Here is a 14,436-nt window from a genome sequence, read left to right on the forward strand (position 1 = left end):
CTGGAGTGTGGAGCTCACAGGGATGCACAGCTCCCTTCCCCAGCAGTGGCACCACTCCAGGCTCAGCAGCTGCTCCCCAGGGAGGCAACTGGGCACAGGAAAACACAAACACAAAATATGAAGTGACTCTTGTTATTCATACAGAGGGAAGTGCCTCATTTCTAAATACTCTGGAATCCATGGCCCTGCATGCTGGCTTTTAAAAAGGACCTTTGATTCCATATCTTTTAACTAATATTTTAAGAAACCCACCAATTTCACAACTAAAACGAACCAGGGTGTAAAGCCAGGGCTAAATGCGCTAGAATATTGCCCTTGATGTGCTTTGGTCAAGCTGTTGAAGGTAATCTCAATTTTATATGAAGTCATAGTACTTGTCTGGGATGTTGTTTTTATAAGTACAAAACTCTGCTGCTAGGAAGAGGTGAGTAACTGGTGAAAATACTGCAAGGACTATAACTAAAAAACATGCAGGTTTTTGTGCAAGGAAAAGTTCTCATCATTACTTTCACTGGCATGCAGTTTAATGCAAGGGGCTCTTTTTTCAGGCAAATTCAGACATCGTGGAGGAACAGCAGGGCTGTATCCACAAAATGCAAGGATCCAATTTACTTCTTATGGTACCTACTCAGCACTGGGGAGGCCCAGAGCAAATCCCTGCTGTTGAAGGGACTCCTAACCTACCACATGTCCTAAATCTGCCTTATTCTACTACTGGGGAGCTCTGGGGAGCACTGCTCTATCTCTCACCTTCTCTCATGTACTGTTCCTGCAACCACAAACAATTGCTACTGCCAGACCTCTGGCTTCTCTGTTTTCATGGACACGACAAATTTTTGAAAAATTGTCAGTTCTCTTGAAAAATGTGCTATGGACATTTACAGCAAAATACAACATCAGTCCTGATGGTAAAAACTTCAGTGAGTATGTGTGACTCCACACATGTGCATCACTCGGTGAGGCTTCACTCATAATTCCTGGGTTAGAAGAAAAATGTTCCTGCCCATGTGTCAGAAGAAGAGCCATCAATATGGTACCAACAATAAATGAATTGAGATAAACTAATGGTTGTCTTTCTCATCTAACTGCTGCCAGACTAAAGAGAGCTACTAGCAGCCTTCATACAAGACTTCCTGCTTCACTACCCATCTCCTTGAAGCATCATCTCTTACACCACCTCAGCATTATCTGTTTCCCTCCCTGTCTCACCTCAAACACAGTCCTTGTTTTTTTTAATCCCACAAGAATGACTTTTTTGTCTCAAAACTTTTTTAAGCACTTCATACATTAAAAAATAAATTTAAAAAGGCACCAAAAATGGTAGGTGCAAAGACTGAATTATAAGGAAATAGACACAGTAAGACAAAATAAACCTCTCTACATTTGCAAGTTTTCCCTGAATTGGCATCTGGACATTAAAGTAATCACTTAAAGCAGAAAGAATGGGCCTCATGCTGGTATTTTTTATGAGATTGAAGTGCCTGCTATTTATTTTTAGGAAATGGTTAATTTAATTAGCAGCATCTGTTCTTCCTTTACCTTCACTCAGTGTTACATGGAATTTACTGCACAGACAAGAAAAAAATCTAAACTGAAAGAAAGAAACCTCTGGGCCCATATAGACAGAGGATGTATCAATTCTTTGGGGGTTAAGAAAAACTTGTCTGTGGCACTAGACAAGTGCCCTGCTGCCATAAGGACAGTGGTCTCACTTCTGCCCTGCTGCTATATACAGACCCTCAGGGAAAAAAAAGCCAGGTTGCCAAATATGCTGACCAGTAGCATTCCATGCAGGGACCGTCAGGCTGTAGTGATGTTACCTGCTAAACCACAGGCAGGCAGCGGCTGAGCAGCCTGCTCCCCTGCAAAAGGTGAAAAAGGAACTAACCACAGCAGTGGGATAATTCACTAGCTGTCTTCAGCTGATTCCTTCACCATGGTGAACTCACCTAACAAAGGATTTCGTACAGCAGTGGTGTTTTGTCCATCTCACCTTCTGCAGATGTTTCCTGCAGTGTTTCTCTTCTGTGGCTGAGGAAACCCTGAGTGCAATGTAGGATGAGCTACAGAAAGAGAGAGAGATGTTTTCTCTACAAGCAGATCCCTAAGGACAGCTGGTGGGAAGGTGAAGCCAGCAAGATCCATGGCATGACTTCAACCATTAGCTGAATCACTTACATCCACGGTCTACGACCTTCAGGTCTGACATGATCCATCTGCAGCTAACTGGGGGAGAGCAACATTTCATTATCACACAAAACCCATCGTCAGGACTGAGTAATGCTCATGGAAGATTTCAGGGCTGGGTGACATGAACCCTTCCAAATCATGCAAGGGTGATTGTCTGCATGCTATCAGATCTTCCTGATTTTGCACTGAAGCAGCTGGGAAAGGCTTGAACCTTAACAGGGCTGAGCTGCTGCAGCCATTGCCAAGTAAAAATTGGTCTATGCAACAGAGACAGTGAGCAATGACAGACATCAAAATCTATGTCCATCTTCTCCTACCAACTAGAGAAACCTGCAGAGTCCCAACCTTTTGTTAATGGTTTAAAATGTATTGAAAATAATGCTTAGCTTTTGTATACTTTCTAGTGGCCTAAACCTGTGTTCTCAAGGGTTTTCATCATTCATGGGTGTCAGCTAGAAAGGTACATCCTTCTTCCTCTTTTTCTCTTTAAAAATACATAATCCTTGAGATCCAATAGTGACATTAAATGCTTTTTTCCTTCAACACATTTTTTGCTATGCACTTCTAACAAAGCTACAGAGTTTCCAGGTGCATTAAACATTTCAGAAACACCCTGTTCATCTTGCTGGATCTGGCTCAAACATGCTCTCCTCCTCTTCTCCCCCTCTTGCCTCCGGTAGCAATGGGAAAATTAAATCAGCTGGAGGAGAAGTGCAGGGGGAGTTAAGAGAGGGGTGTTGTTGTAAGTGTCCAAGATACTTTTTTTTTTTTTTTCAGTTTCAGGTTTCTGAGAATTCCCCTAGGCTTTTCCAACACAAACTTTCTTCCTCTTTTCAGAATCATGTTCTCTCTGTAACATGACACAGTTACATGACAGTACTGCCCAACAAAAAGCTTTTGAAGCAGAGTGACAGTCAGGTAATTTCTGCAATGCTTTGTAGTTAATATCTCTTTCTTTTTCTTGCTGGCTCATGTTTTGCTACTCTCTTATTACTTTCTCCTCCAACTAAAGTATATACTATTTCTGCTTGGTCTTTGTCCAGCTCTCCAGAAACTGGCGTTATCCCCAGTCTTAGCTGCCTCCTTAACTGTTCATTCCCTTGCACAGACACAGTCTCTCTTACATCTCACTTATTTCTTCCATATACTACTTCTGTGTCAAAACCAGCATTATTCAAGCAAGAATAAACAACAGCATTGTTTTTCAGAGAAATCAAATCTAGTGTGCTCTCATAAGAGTCAGATCAGCCTTCCAAAACTTTCCTTCAGGAATTTAAGCACAGGAACTACCCTGCAATTACTGCGATTGTTTTAAACCTCGTATGGATTTTTAGCTCTAATTATTAATACTAATATTCTCTTTTTTTTATCAATCACTTGAACAATTCATGAGAATTGGAGAATCATGCATGGTGGTAAAATATGTAAGGCAGGAAAACCACTACACCCTTCTCTGTATCAACAAAAAGGAGGCCAGATTTGCAGTGCACTAGAACACTGCTTCACATTTTCAGAACAAGAATATTCTTAGCATCTGTGCCAAAACCAACACTTCCTTCCCCTCAGAAACGCAATAAATCCATAAAACTCCAAGAAACAAACCAGTAATCTTCAGACACATTGAATGAATTTCCAGGGAAGGAAATGCACAGCCAGTTCTGAATTATTAACAATGAAATAAATTATAACACATTATAAATGCATAATTTAAATACATCTAATTTTTTGGCATTGAACTGTTTGGGTTTTTTTCTCCTCATAAAGACAGACAGCATCTAAGAATCATTTCCCACCAGCTTAGGGGGACTTCAAGTTGTAACGAGACTCAAATTACTTGGTTGTATCCCACTAAATCTCTTTCATAAGCATGCAATGGAAGTGTCATTTCTTTGTTGATTCATCCAGGATCTTGGGGAGGGGGGGAGGGGGAAAGAAGCCCACAGAGATTAGCTTTCAGTCTGGGTGACTTTATGTTGCTTGTTATGACATAAATGCTTCAGGTGAGTTGATCTCTGGGGGTTATAGGCAAGGAGAGCAATTGGGAGAGGAGTCACAAACTGGACCCTCTCTTACTACCCACATCACACCATGTTCTTAAGCTTGAAAAAGAGTCCCCATGTGTGTCTAAGTCTTGTCAGCAACGTTTTAAGGTGAAAGTGTAAATTACAATAGCAGTGAAAACACCAAGTTTCATCGTGTATCACAGTTACTCTAGTTGTATCACAGTTATTCTAGTTGTGCAAATCACTAAGTTGGCTAAAATCAATAAATAGAAGAGATTGTCTGTATTTTTTGCAAATTATCTCTAGATCATAAACTACACGATTTGCATAGATCATGCAATAGCCCAGGCTCTAAAGCCCAACCAGTATCTAAGGCCTCTGCACCATTCTTGGGCTTTTACTGGGCAACACATTAAAATGTTCAGATTCAGAAAATACAAAAAGGATTAAATAACACTGAAATGACAATGATGCATCTACCTGATGAGGATTTGCTAACAGTTTGGGCAGATGGTCAGAGGGAAGAAATCTTAAAACATTAATTTAAAAAGCACATTCTCAGGGGTGAGGAATGCAGGCTGATCTTTAGGAATAGAACTGGTTTTGCTCATACAGTTCCAAATGTTAGGACAGCTGCATCACAGCCTAACTCTGCTAGGCAAAACATCATTCTAATGCATATGAAATCAATGCAGGAATCAGAGAAGGAAAAGGCAAGGCAGCTCTTATCTTTTCCTATGAAACTTCATTTTCACAAAGCTATCATTGACACAGATTTGGTATTAACCCTCTGATGATCTGTCATTCTCATTCTACTGACATGCAACCTGACAGCATTCCCTGTATTTCCACAGAATGACGGAGCAGCCACATTTCTCCCTAGCTTCTTACCATTTACACTGATTATCACAGTTGTACAAAGCAGCAAGAGAACAAGAAGGTAAATAAAACTTTCCCTCTGGACAGAGACTTTATTCCTGAGTGTCCATAAACCAAGTCAGGGACAGAAGAAATTCATGTTCTTTTGCAGTGACCTTGTATCACGCCTTGCAAGAAACTCAAGTCTTAAATCAAATTTCCTAATAATAAGCAGTCATAAGATTAACAGAGGTGATTTCAAGGTCTCTGCTGGTTGCTAGTCCAAACCACTATGTGGACTAAAAAAAGGCAAGGTTAAATTAATTCACATATAGTAATATTAAACCCAGGAACAAACCTCCAAACCCAGAAGAGAGGACACCCCAGCCCCGCTACCCATGTGATTCTGGTCAAACAGAGTGAAAAGAAAAAACAGTCCATCTTCATACCCCCCATCACCTGGATATCCATGGTGATCTTCCTACCTAGTTCCTACTGAGCCATTTCACAAGACACTACAGGAAATGGCACACTCCAGACCCCAAAGTAATTTTACATTTGCCCAAAAATACACTAGACAGTGCAGGGCTTGTAGAGTTCATGTATGGGGGGGGGGATACAAATTACTCAGTGTCACTCTTTGATTTGTTTTTGGGGCATGAAAAAACTAACAAAAAGCACCTTCATTGTCTGGCTACTTTCCCTGCCCATGGCTTGTAGTCACAGCTTCTCCTGGCTCAGAAGGGGCACCAGCAACCAGCCTCACTCTCTGGGATCTGCTGGGGGCAAAATGGACCAGAGCTACCACTGCCTGTTATTAGAGTAATTTTGTCATCACCAGCTAACTACCTCCTTTCTTTTTTCCTATGCCTAGAACTGGCCCTACTCAAAAGTCAATCCTTTCATATCAGAAAAAGAGCAGGATCAGGAGCCTGCCTTGTGCCAGCTAGAGAAGACAACACATGGACAGCTCAGAAATTACCTCTCCACATGGGACTGAATGGCAGCTAGCTGGGGTATTTCTGCAGATCAGAAATATTTTTCTAGCCACTGTTACAATTTTAATACAATAGGTAGATATAAGTTCTGGGAGCAGGCTGTTTGCTGAAGTATTTTTAAAAATCCATCAGTGATTGACCCAAGGCGCTAAGAGCCCTCAGCATTGTGTTTTAAAACAATTAATTCGGTGAAAAACAAATTCCTGCCAGCATTGATTCAGAAGTATTTTTCTGCAATTTTACATTTTTTAAACCTCATGAATAAAGGACAACTTCAAGGAAAAAACATACAAAGAAAGATATAAATGTGTAAGTCCTTTCTGTTTTTAATAGGCTGGACTATTTGATATGTATGGCATAAACACTGATGAGGATTTGAGAGCTCTTTGGTTTCCTCCCGGCTATCTTAGGTGTTGTCCTGCTTACTTCTGATAAGTTTTCCCATTTAAACCAAGGAATTAAATAAAAAGGACTGGAAAGCATTCTGAAATCTGTAACAGAGAACACCACCTAAGGATGAGGCCATATTACTCAGGAGAAATTACTCAGGAGTAAAAAAGCCAAGGAGGAGGATCTAGGAAGGAAGGACAACTGATCCAAGGGGTGGCAGGGATCCAGCAGCGTGGGATCAGTTGTCAGTGGGGCTTAGCACAGGGGGCTCAGCAGGAAACAAGATCTTCCAGGAGCTTTTCATCTGGGGGAAGCATCGGGGTGGTCATCTGAGAAGACAACCCCCACACAGACACAGGCAGCCAGCAAAGGCTCTGCCCCTGCCCGGGAGCTCTCGTTCTCCTCATGGCAGATGAGGAAGCCGATGATTAACGCTGCAAACAGGTGATTAGTGGCTCCCAAACATCAGCACATGAAGATATCTCAGCCAGCACCCTGACATGAAAGGTCACATACCCTGGCAGCTAAACAAGGAGAAATTCTTGTCATCCCCGGAGCAGCCCCAGTGGAGAAGAGGTGAGACACCAACCTGTTGAGCACCACAGCTCTGTGCTCACACACAGGTGGTGCCCGTGGTGGGGCTGGTGCCCTGTGTCCTTACGAGACCCGTGTTCTCGGCCCAGCCCCAGGGTGCAGGCTCGGGTTGCAGCCTCCTCTGCAGTGAGGAATTGCTGCAGCTGAGGAGCCGTGGGGGCACTGCTCTGCTCCGGCGGGTCACAGAGCGTGCTGACACTTCGTGTCCCAAAAACCTGCTGCACTTGAAAGGGCGCACAATCTTTTCCTCTATAAATAGGGATTCATTCCACACGCTTACATTCAGACCCTCACCAAACCCCAATCAGAATCATGGTGTTGGGAGCATGATGAGACCTACGCTTCCAGCAGTTGCCATTGCTTTTCATAGTTCAGCTCAAAAAACACAAACATCAACTTTTAAAAAGAGCTCTCGCAGTTTTCATTAGTAGCAGGCAACTTCATGGCTACCCATTCTGTTTGAAAACATGGGCTTTTTATACCTTCGACCAGGCATCCAAAATAGCCACTCAATCAGCCTGAAGTCGAAGGCAGATTGCATACTTAATTAACCCAAATTCTGAAGCTGTCACAACTGTAGTCCCATCTGACAACACTGGCAGGGTGAAGACTTTCCCAAAAATAGCTGAATAGCTTTGGATAGAAATTTAGCACCAAATGAAAACAGTACACCTTTACATTGTATTTAAAACTCTTGCATAACTTAAAAAAGCATTAAAAAAATGGGGAGAAATGAATAGGATTCCCAACGTAGTCTTATGAGAGTTCAGCCTCAAAGTCCCTAACCAATTAAATCTCAGGGAAAAAAAATAAGGAAGATGAGGCTCTCTGTTCAGAATGTCCTTTGTGGCTGTGGACAAGTCATTTAAGGCTTCACATCAAATGAAACTTACAATTTCATCTCAATAGCTCTGCTTTCCACTCTTTGAAGTGCAGCAAAACCTGAAATGACCAGCTGACAGGTGTGTTGGGAGTAGCTCACTGCACCTGTAAGTGCTTTGAAATGCCTTCCTATAAAGTGCAAGGAGTTTTAAAGTTCTCCCACTTTACAGAGGAAAAATGGCCAGAGGAGAAAAAACAATTTCCTTTTTAAACCCTTTAAGAATTATTACTCTGAGGGCTTTTCTGCACATTCAAAGTCATAGTGGACTGAGTCAGGATGAGAATTTAGGTCTGTGGCTGAGCATCTCCATGTCCAGCTCCTCAGGAGGGCTTGCTCCACAACAGTGCCCTCAGTAAGGCTCACAAGCAGCTACTAATGCAGAGCACTAATGGAGTAACAACTTCTACTAGACAAGTCTTGGAATTTCTCCATGGATAACCAATTAGTTTGTTTAGCAGCACCTAGAAGCGCTGAAGCAAATATCAGTTTTCCATTTCATTTCAGGATTATGACAAGCTCACCCAGTTAACACGATTACAATTGCTCTGCACAGACACAGGTGAAGCTGCTGTTTCCTCGTCCATGAACAGGAAATCCCATAAAGCCAAGAGAGATGAAAAGCAGCAGTCTGAGAAACATGTTCACTTCTGACCTATGAGAATCATTCCACCGAGCGCCAAGGTCAACAAACAACAGGATCCTACCAGTGACTGCTTTCATCTCATGGGGGGAGCTGGGTGGGAAATGGTTTTCCTGTGCTATTGAAGTACATTTTCATGCCCTTGGAAAAAACAAACCAGCGTGTCTGTAAAAGGATGAAACGCAAGCCAGACAGTTTGTGCTCTGATTCTGCAAAGCGTATGTGAGGAGAGGAACTGCCCCCAGCCCAGAGCAGCAGCCCTGCAGATCTCATCCTTGGCACAGCAGCTCAGCACAGGGCTCTGACCCCATCTTCAGCTGGCCCCAGTGAGCACCCTGACCAGTGGGGCAGGAGTTTCCCGGGACCTTCCCTTGGCAACTTGTCCTACCCCTTCCCATACCCTCTGCTTGTGCTCCACATTCCAGGCTGAGCTGCCTGACCTATTCCTAGGAACACTAACAAGGTCTGTTTTTACTGGAAATTTCATTATTGAAAAGGCATCACTACTCAAGGAGCAACAAAAATCTTTTCCCACCTAACTAGTTCTGCTTTGAAATGCTACCTTCCCAATATGCTGATCATGTCTCCACTGTTTGTTTCTCTGTGCTATGGCTGGTACTGAGCTATCAAAGAAGAAATCCAAAAGGGGAAAAAAAACCAAACCAAACTGAAAAAAGTGCACAGCTCTGCTGCCCTTTGATAAGCTGTAGATTAGAAAGTGGAAGAGATAGCTTTTGCCCACAATGGCTGATAACCCCCAAAAGCACTCAACTCCAGCCAGTAAATGGGGAGAGATCACGATAATCAAGTCCTACCAGGCGTGGGAAAATCAGAGAAGAGGAAAGAAAATGAACAAGGATATGTGCTCCTCGTTATCCACATTATCTATCCCAAGCTCCTGTTGCAATTGATGTTTGTTCACGTTTTCTAACCATGGCAAATAACAAACTTTAAGAAAAACTATCTAAATGTCTGGAAAGCTGTAACCTGGGAGAAGGAGCAAAAGCTGCCTATGGGCACCAACCAGGCAGTCCAAGGCCTGCTTTGCTGCCCATCTACCACTCATAGTTATGAGAGATGAGTAAAGCCCAGATCCTCCTGTCCAAAACACTTCAATGCCCACTCACATGCAGCTGATGGCAAACTCTAGCACGACAGTATGGCTAAAGAAAGTTCCAATGGAGTATGAAAATCTGAAGTTCTTCCTCTCTTTATAGGCATGCTAACCCATCTGGTATGAGTCTAAATCTGCCCAGTTGAGAAGGACTTTGAATTTTATGATTAGGCCTCAGTCCTGCCCTTAACCCAATGAGAAAGTGACACTAGGACCTTGATCTGTTTAAGCACTTCAACATATATTAACATTTCTGAGAGTAAAACCTTTAACTTAAAGCAAATCTATAAAACCCAGCCCTTCAGGACACTGGCTGAGGTCCATCCTGAGTATTGCATTATGTATTTGTTTTATCTCTTCTAAGTCACTCTGTGACTTTCAGGAAAAATCTTTCATTTCAGTTTGCTACATCAAACCATGTTCACTTGACCAGTCTACCCGAAGGCCCCAGGGTGATTTACTGGTGGTGCCCTCCCCTGCACAGAGCCAACAGCCCCTCTGAGCCCTGCAGGGGCACAGCAGGGCTCCTCGGGCAGGGTCTGAGCCTCCCAGGCTGGCATGGCTGCAGGAAAAGGGAGCAAACAGGCAAGCAACTCCTCACAGCTGCTTTTGTGTGGCTCACTGGGGATCTGAATGCACTATTGATTCCGTAGCACTAAAACAGATTTGTAGCCCCTGCGTGTGCAAGACAGATATCTCCTTCAACTCTAATCTCTAGCAGCTGTCAAAGACTTAAATGGCTTGGAGCTGCCTGGAACGCCAAAATCAAGGAAGATTTTAGGCCCGCTTGCCTAAAGGGCAACCCAAGGAACAGGAACCAGCGAAAGTCATTCTCCTGCCCTGATCACAGAGGGATAGGGCCTCCCAAACTTCACAATGGATTAAGTGTCCAGGTCATGTCAGTAAAACAGACTAAGAAAACAAATGAGCCCCAAAAATCCATGCCACCCAGAAATGCTCTTGCCCCTATATATTGTTGAGGATACACCCTCCCAACAAGTTCAAAAGCAATAAAGTGCAGTGGAATTACTCTGCCAGAAACCTCCCAGAGGCACTACCACTGTCTCATCACAAACTGCAGTGCTCTTAAAATGAAGATAACTAAAATTTACTTGGCAACATTGAGGCAGCATCGTCGTAACTTATATCTCCAGATACCTGTCTCTTACTGCTCCTGATCAAAAATTTTCTTTTCAATCAGGAAAGAATTCAACAGTGATTTCTTTTTCTTTGAGGTAAAGCTAGAAACTCAGCCCAATTATTGTCCATTATCATCCAGCCAAGCAAACACAGGCACCACAGTTATCCTTAGTCAAGATACAGCCTCCCCCAAGGCAAAATGCTCTCACAATAGACTTTTGCACTTAAGAGTTTGGTCACTTTTTTTGTACAGGAAGTTTAAAAAAAATTTTAACCGGTCCATCTGTTTCCTTACATCTGCTTTCTGATGACTACCTTGAAACAATCCTAACACACTGGCTGCTGGGTGAAACCTTCAACAGGATGGTAACATTTATTGGAAATGGTCCAATTTTTCTTTCATGCAATGTTTGACAGGTGAGAAAATCATCCAAGGTTTTGACTGGGATGGTGTGACTAGGAATATAACCAAGTTTGTCTGAAAATTATGTGTTAGTACTAAAACTGTTCTCTGAAACAGAAATGAAGGAAAAATAAAAGGGGAAAAGAGGAAGATTGTTGCCCTGTCTCCCACTTGACAAAACATTCCCACAATAATAGCAATAAGCAAATTAAGGATAAAGTTCAGTCTTCAACATTAAAGTCCACAACAGGATTTTGTTGGTTGGGTTTTTGGTTTGATTGTTTTGTTTTTTGTTTTTTTTTTTTTTTGTTTTTGTTTTTTGTTTTTTTTTTTGGTTTTTTTTTTTTTTTTGGTAGATGTAAAGGAAACAGGCGTTGAGGAAAAACAGGCATGCAGGAATTTTGCAGGCAACTTCAAATCTCGCTGAAGTTAATTCAGATTCTACATCCTATTACTGTGGGAAGAGACCCATTCTTCAGTAACTAAAACACACCGGGTTAACTTAACAACATTCCCGAGAAGCGCGTACTACCTTCAAAAAGTTGCAAACAGCCAGGACTGCTTTATTGGGGGGATGGGAGTGGGGAGATGGAGGTGGCGGGGAAAAGGACCCGAAACAGTTCCACTCACACGCTATTTATTTATTTTCAACAGTCTGCTTACACATAAAATGTCCTGCAGCTAAAAGCAACCAGATGGGCGGGTTACTAGCCGCGCTCCTGGGCGAGGTGCCAGAGCTCCTTCCCTTTCCCTACGAAGGGGAAGCCTTCGTACTTATTTATTTAATAACGGGAAAAGAAGGAGCCCCGAGCCCCGGGGAAGGTGGGAGGCACGGCGGAGCCTCTCGCTCCCCGGGGGCCGCCGAGCCGGGCAGTGCAGCGCCGGGGGCGGCCGTCCCTCCCGTTCCGCTGCGCTCCGAAGGAACGGGGCAGCGGCGGCGGCGGCTCCGGGACCGCCGGCACCGCTCCGCTCGGCCCGGGGACCGCGGGCACCGCTCCGCTCCGCTCCGGGAACGCCGGCACCGCTCCGCTCCGGGACCGCGGGCACCGCTCCGCTCCGGGAACGCCGGCACCGCTCCGCCCGCCCCGGGACCGCGGGCACCGCACCGCCCGCCCGGGGACCGCGGCTCCCCCGCCGCCACCACGAACCCCCGGCGGGAGCCCCCCGCCCGCCCCGCCGCCTCCGGTACTCACCGCCGGCCGGCTCGGGCAGCGTGGAGACCGAGGTCTGGCCCATGGCTCGGCCGGGAGGCGCTCACGCCGCCCGCGGGGCGCGCAGCCTCCGCCGCGGCTGCTCCCGAGGGCACATCCCGGTGCTGGCCGGGCCCGCGCTCCCCGCCGGCTGGCGGGGGGCGGCTGCTCCGGCTGCGGGCCGGTGGCTGCTGCCTGTCATCCCGCCGAGCTGCCCGGCCACCGCCGCGGCCCCGGCCCCTCGCCCCCGCCCCGCTCCGCCCCGGCACCGCCCCGGCCCCGCCCGGCCCGGGGGCTGCGCGCCGCTCCCGCCTCGGCCCCGCGCGGAGCGGCGCCGGGATCGCAGAGGTCTCCAAGAAATTTGAAAATTAAAAAAAAAAAATCAAAGGCAGAAAACCCCCCTTTAGCTACACGGAGTTTCCCCTTTAGCTACACGGCGTTTGGGGAGGACGGTGCGCAGCTGGCGGCGCTTCCCGCGCTGCTGGCGTCCCGGTCCCTGCCTACCCCCGCCCTGCTCCAAAGCCTTAGTCCAGACACGGAGTTATTCCCACCCCTTCTCATCCCCTCTGAAGATACAGGGGAAATTTGAGATAGCCTCAGGGAGCGATCCCATCGCCCCGCTTGAGGTGTTTTGCTGTTGGGAGCAGTTTTCAAGCTGCGCTGCTGTCACGAGTGGAAAAGGAGCGCCCGGGCAGGGCATGGGATCCTGACCAGGCTCGTTTGGCTGTGGCTGAGCTCTGGAAAAGTGCCCGACGCTCGCCACAAGCACAAGTACATAATCGGAGACAGGACCACTTTTAGTTTTGGAAGACAGAAGATAGTCAAAGACAGCGGTATCCAGACAGCTCTCTGCCATAACAGGTGACAAGAAGGGACAGAATCAATGGGATGAACTTATGAGGAAGACGGGGGAAAACGGACATTGCACATATAGCTCTAGGGCAAAACGAACAAATTTGTCTTCCTTAAAGCATAAGCATCATCCAAGCAGGGATACAAGCTTAATGCTAGAGCAAACAAGTAACTGTTGCCAAAAATGAAATAAAGAATAAAAGCCCCCAAAACCTTGAGCACCTAATAGCTATTACTATGCAGCCTCTAGAAATAAGCAGGGAGATGCATATATATCACAGGAGGACACTTAAGTCTCACCTAAAGAACACCTATTAGCAAGACATGGTGAAATTACAATCCTAGTGGTCTGGAAATCCTAGAGGAAAATCCTAGAGGGGTTGAAGTGATGTTTGGCTAGCTGATCTTTGCATGTGTGGGCACTGTGGTGGTGTTTCAAGGATGGAGAAGTGTGTTAGTGTGGGACCCATACCAAGGACATAAAAGGAGCACAAGTTGCTGCTGCCTGTGTGGTAGGCAGAAGACTTGTCATTGTCAGCTAATACATGGAGAATACAACTAATGATAGTCTTCATGGTTTTTTATAGAAAATAGGTCCTGGTAAACAGCTCTTTTATTTCCTCATTTTGTATGATTATGCCTTAAATTGCCAGAGGCTTGAGTGTAATAGACTTCTGCTAGGTAGTTGATTTAGTAAGAGAAAAAAAGTGAGTACAGCACAAAATTAATAAAGCACAAACAGATGAAGAGCTAAATGAAAAGCAGATCAATTGTCCAAGCCGCACTAGCATTTAATGAAGATGTTGGTGAGCTGCAGGGAGGCTCTTCAGAGTTTTGATCAGGAATCTAGAGAAGTATTTTTCAAACAGCTTTAAAAAGACTAAATAAATCACCACTGGCAGCAATTTTAGACAGCAAATATTAACAGAGTGATAATGAGAACAAGGCAGTCACAGAGTTATCTGGATTATTTAACAAACTCAGGTCTTTCAAACAAGTTTTAATAGGGTCAAAATAAGAAAAAAAGTCAACTTGGCGGATGGAACAACACAACCTACATGGCCAAGGAATGTATCTTTGACAGGAGCTTGGAGAAATTCAACATGAGCTCCTAGAGAGCTAGTGCTGATGGAAAAGGGATTGATGTGTACACACAGCTGTGCAAGTAGAAAAGGGTAGGT

At 44.9% G+C, this 14,436-nt stretch overlaps 1 protein-coding gene across 1 annotated transcript in view; it reads right to left on the minus strand.

The window, feature by feature from the left end:
* The window catches only part of PHACTR2 (phosphatase and actin regulator 2), a 72,504-nt gene extending 59,867 nt beyond the window's left edge, over positions 1-12,637 (minus strand). The window contains exon 1 of the mRNA XM_084202535.1: positions 12,407-12,637. Coding sequence (XP_084058661.1) covers positions 12,407-12,449 — 43 coding nt within the window. The 5' untranslated portion in view covers positions 12,450-12,637. The remainder of the gene's footprint in view (positions 1-12,406) is intronic.
* Positions 12,638-14,436: the final 1,799 nt, after the last annotated feature.

Source organism: Fringilla coelebs, assembly GCF_963513975.1.
Source record: "Fringilla coelebs genome assembly, chromosome: 3".
Taxonomy (NCBI): Eukaryota; Metazoa; Chordata; class Aves; order Passeriformes; family Fringillidae; genus Fringilla; species Fringilla coelebs.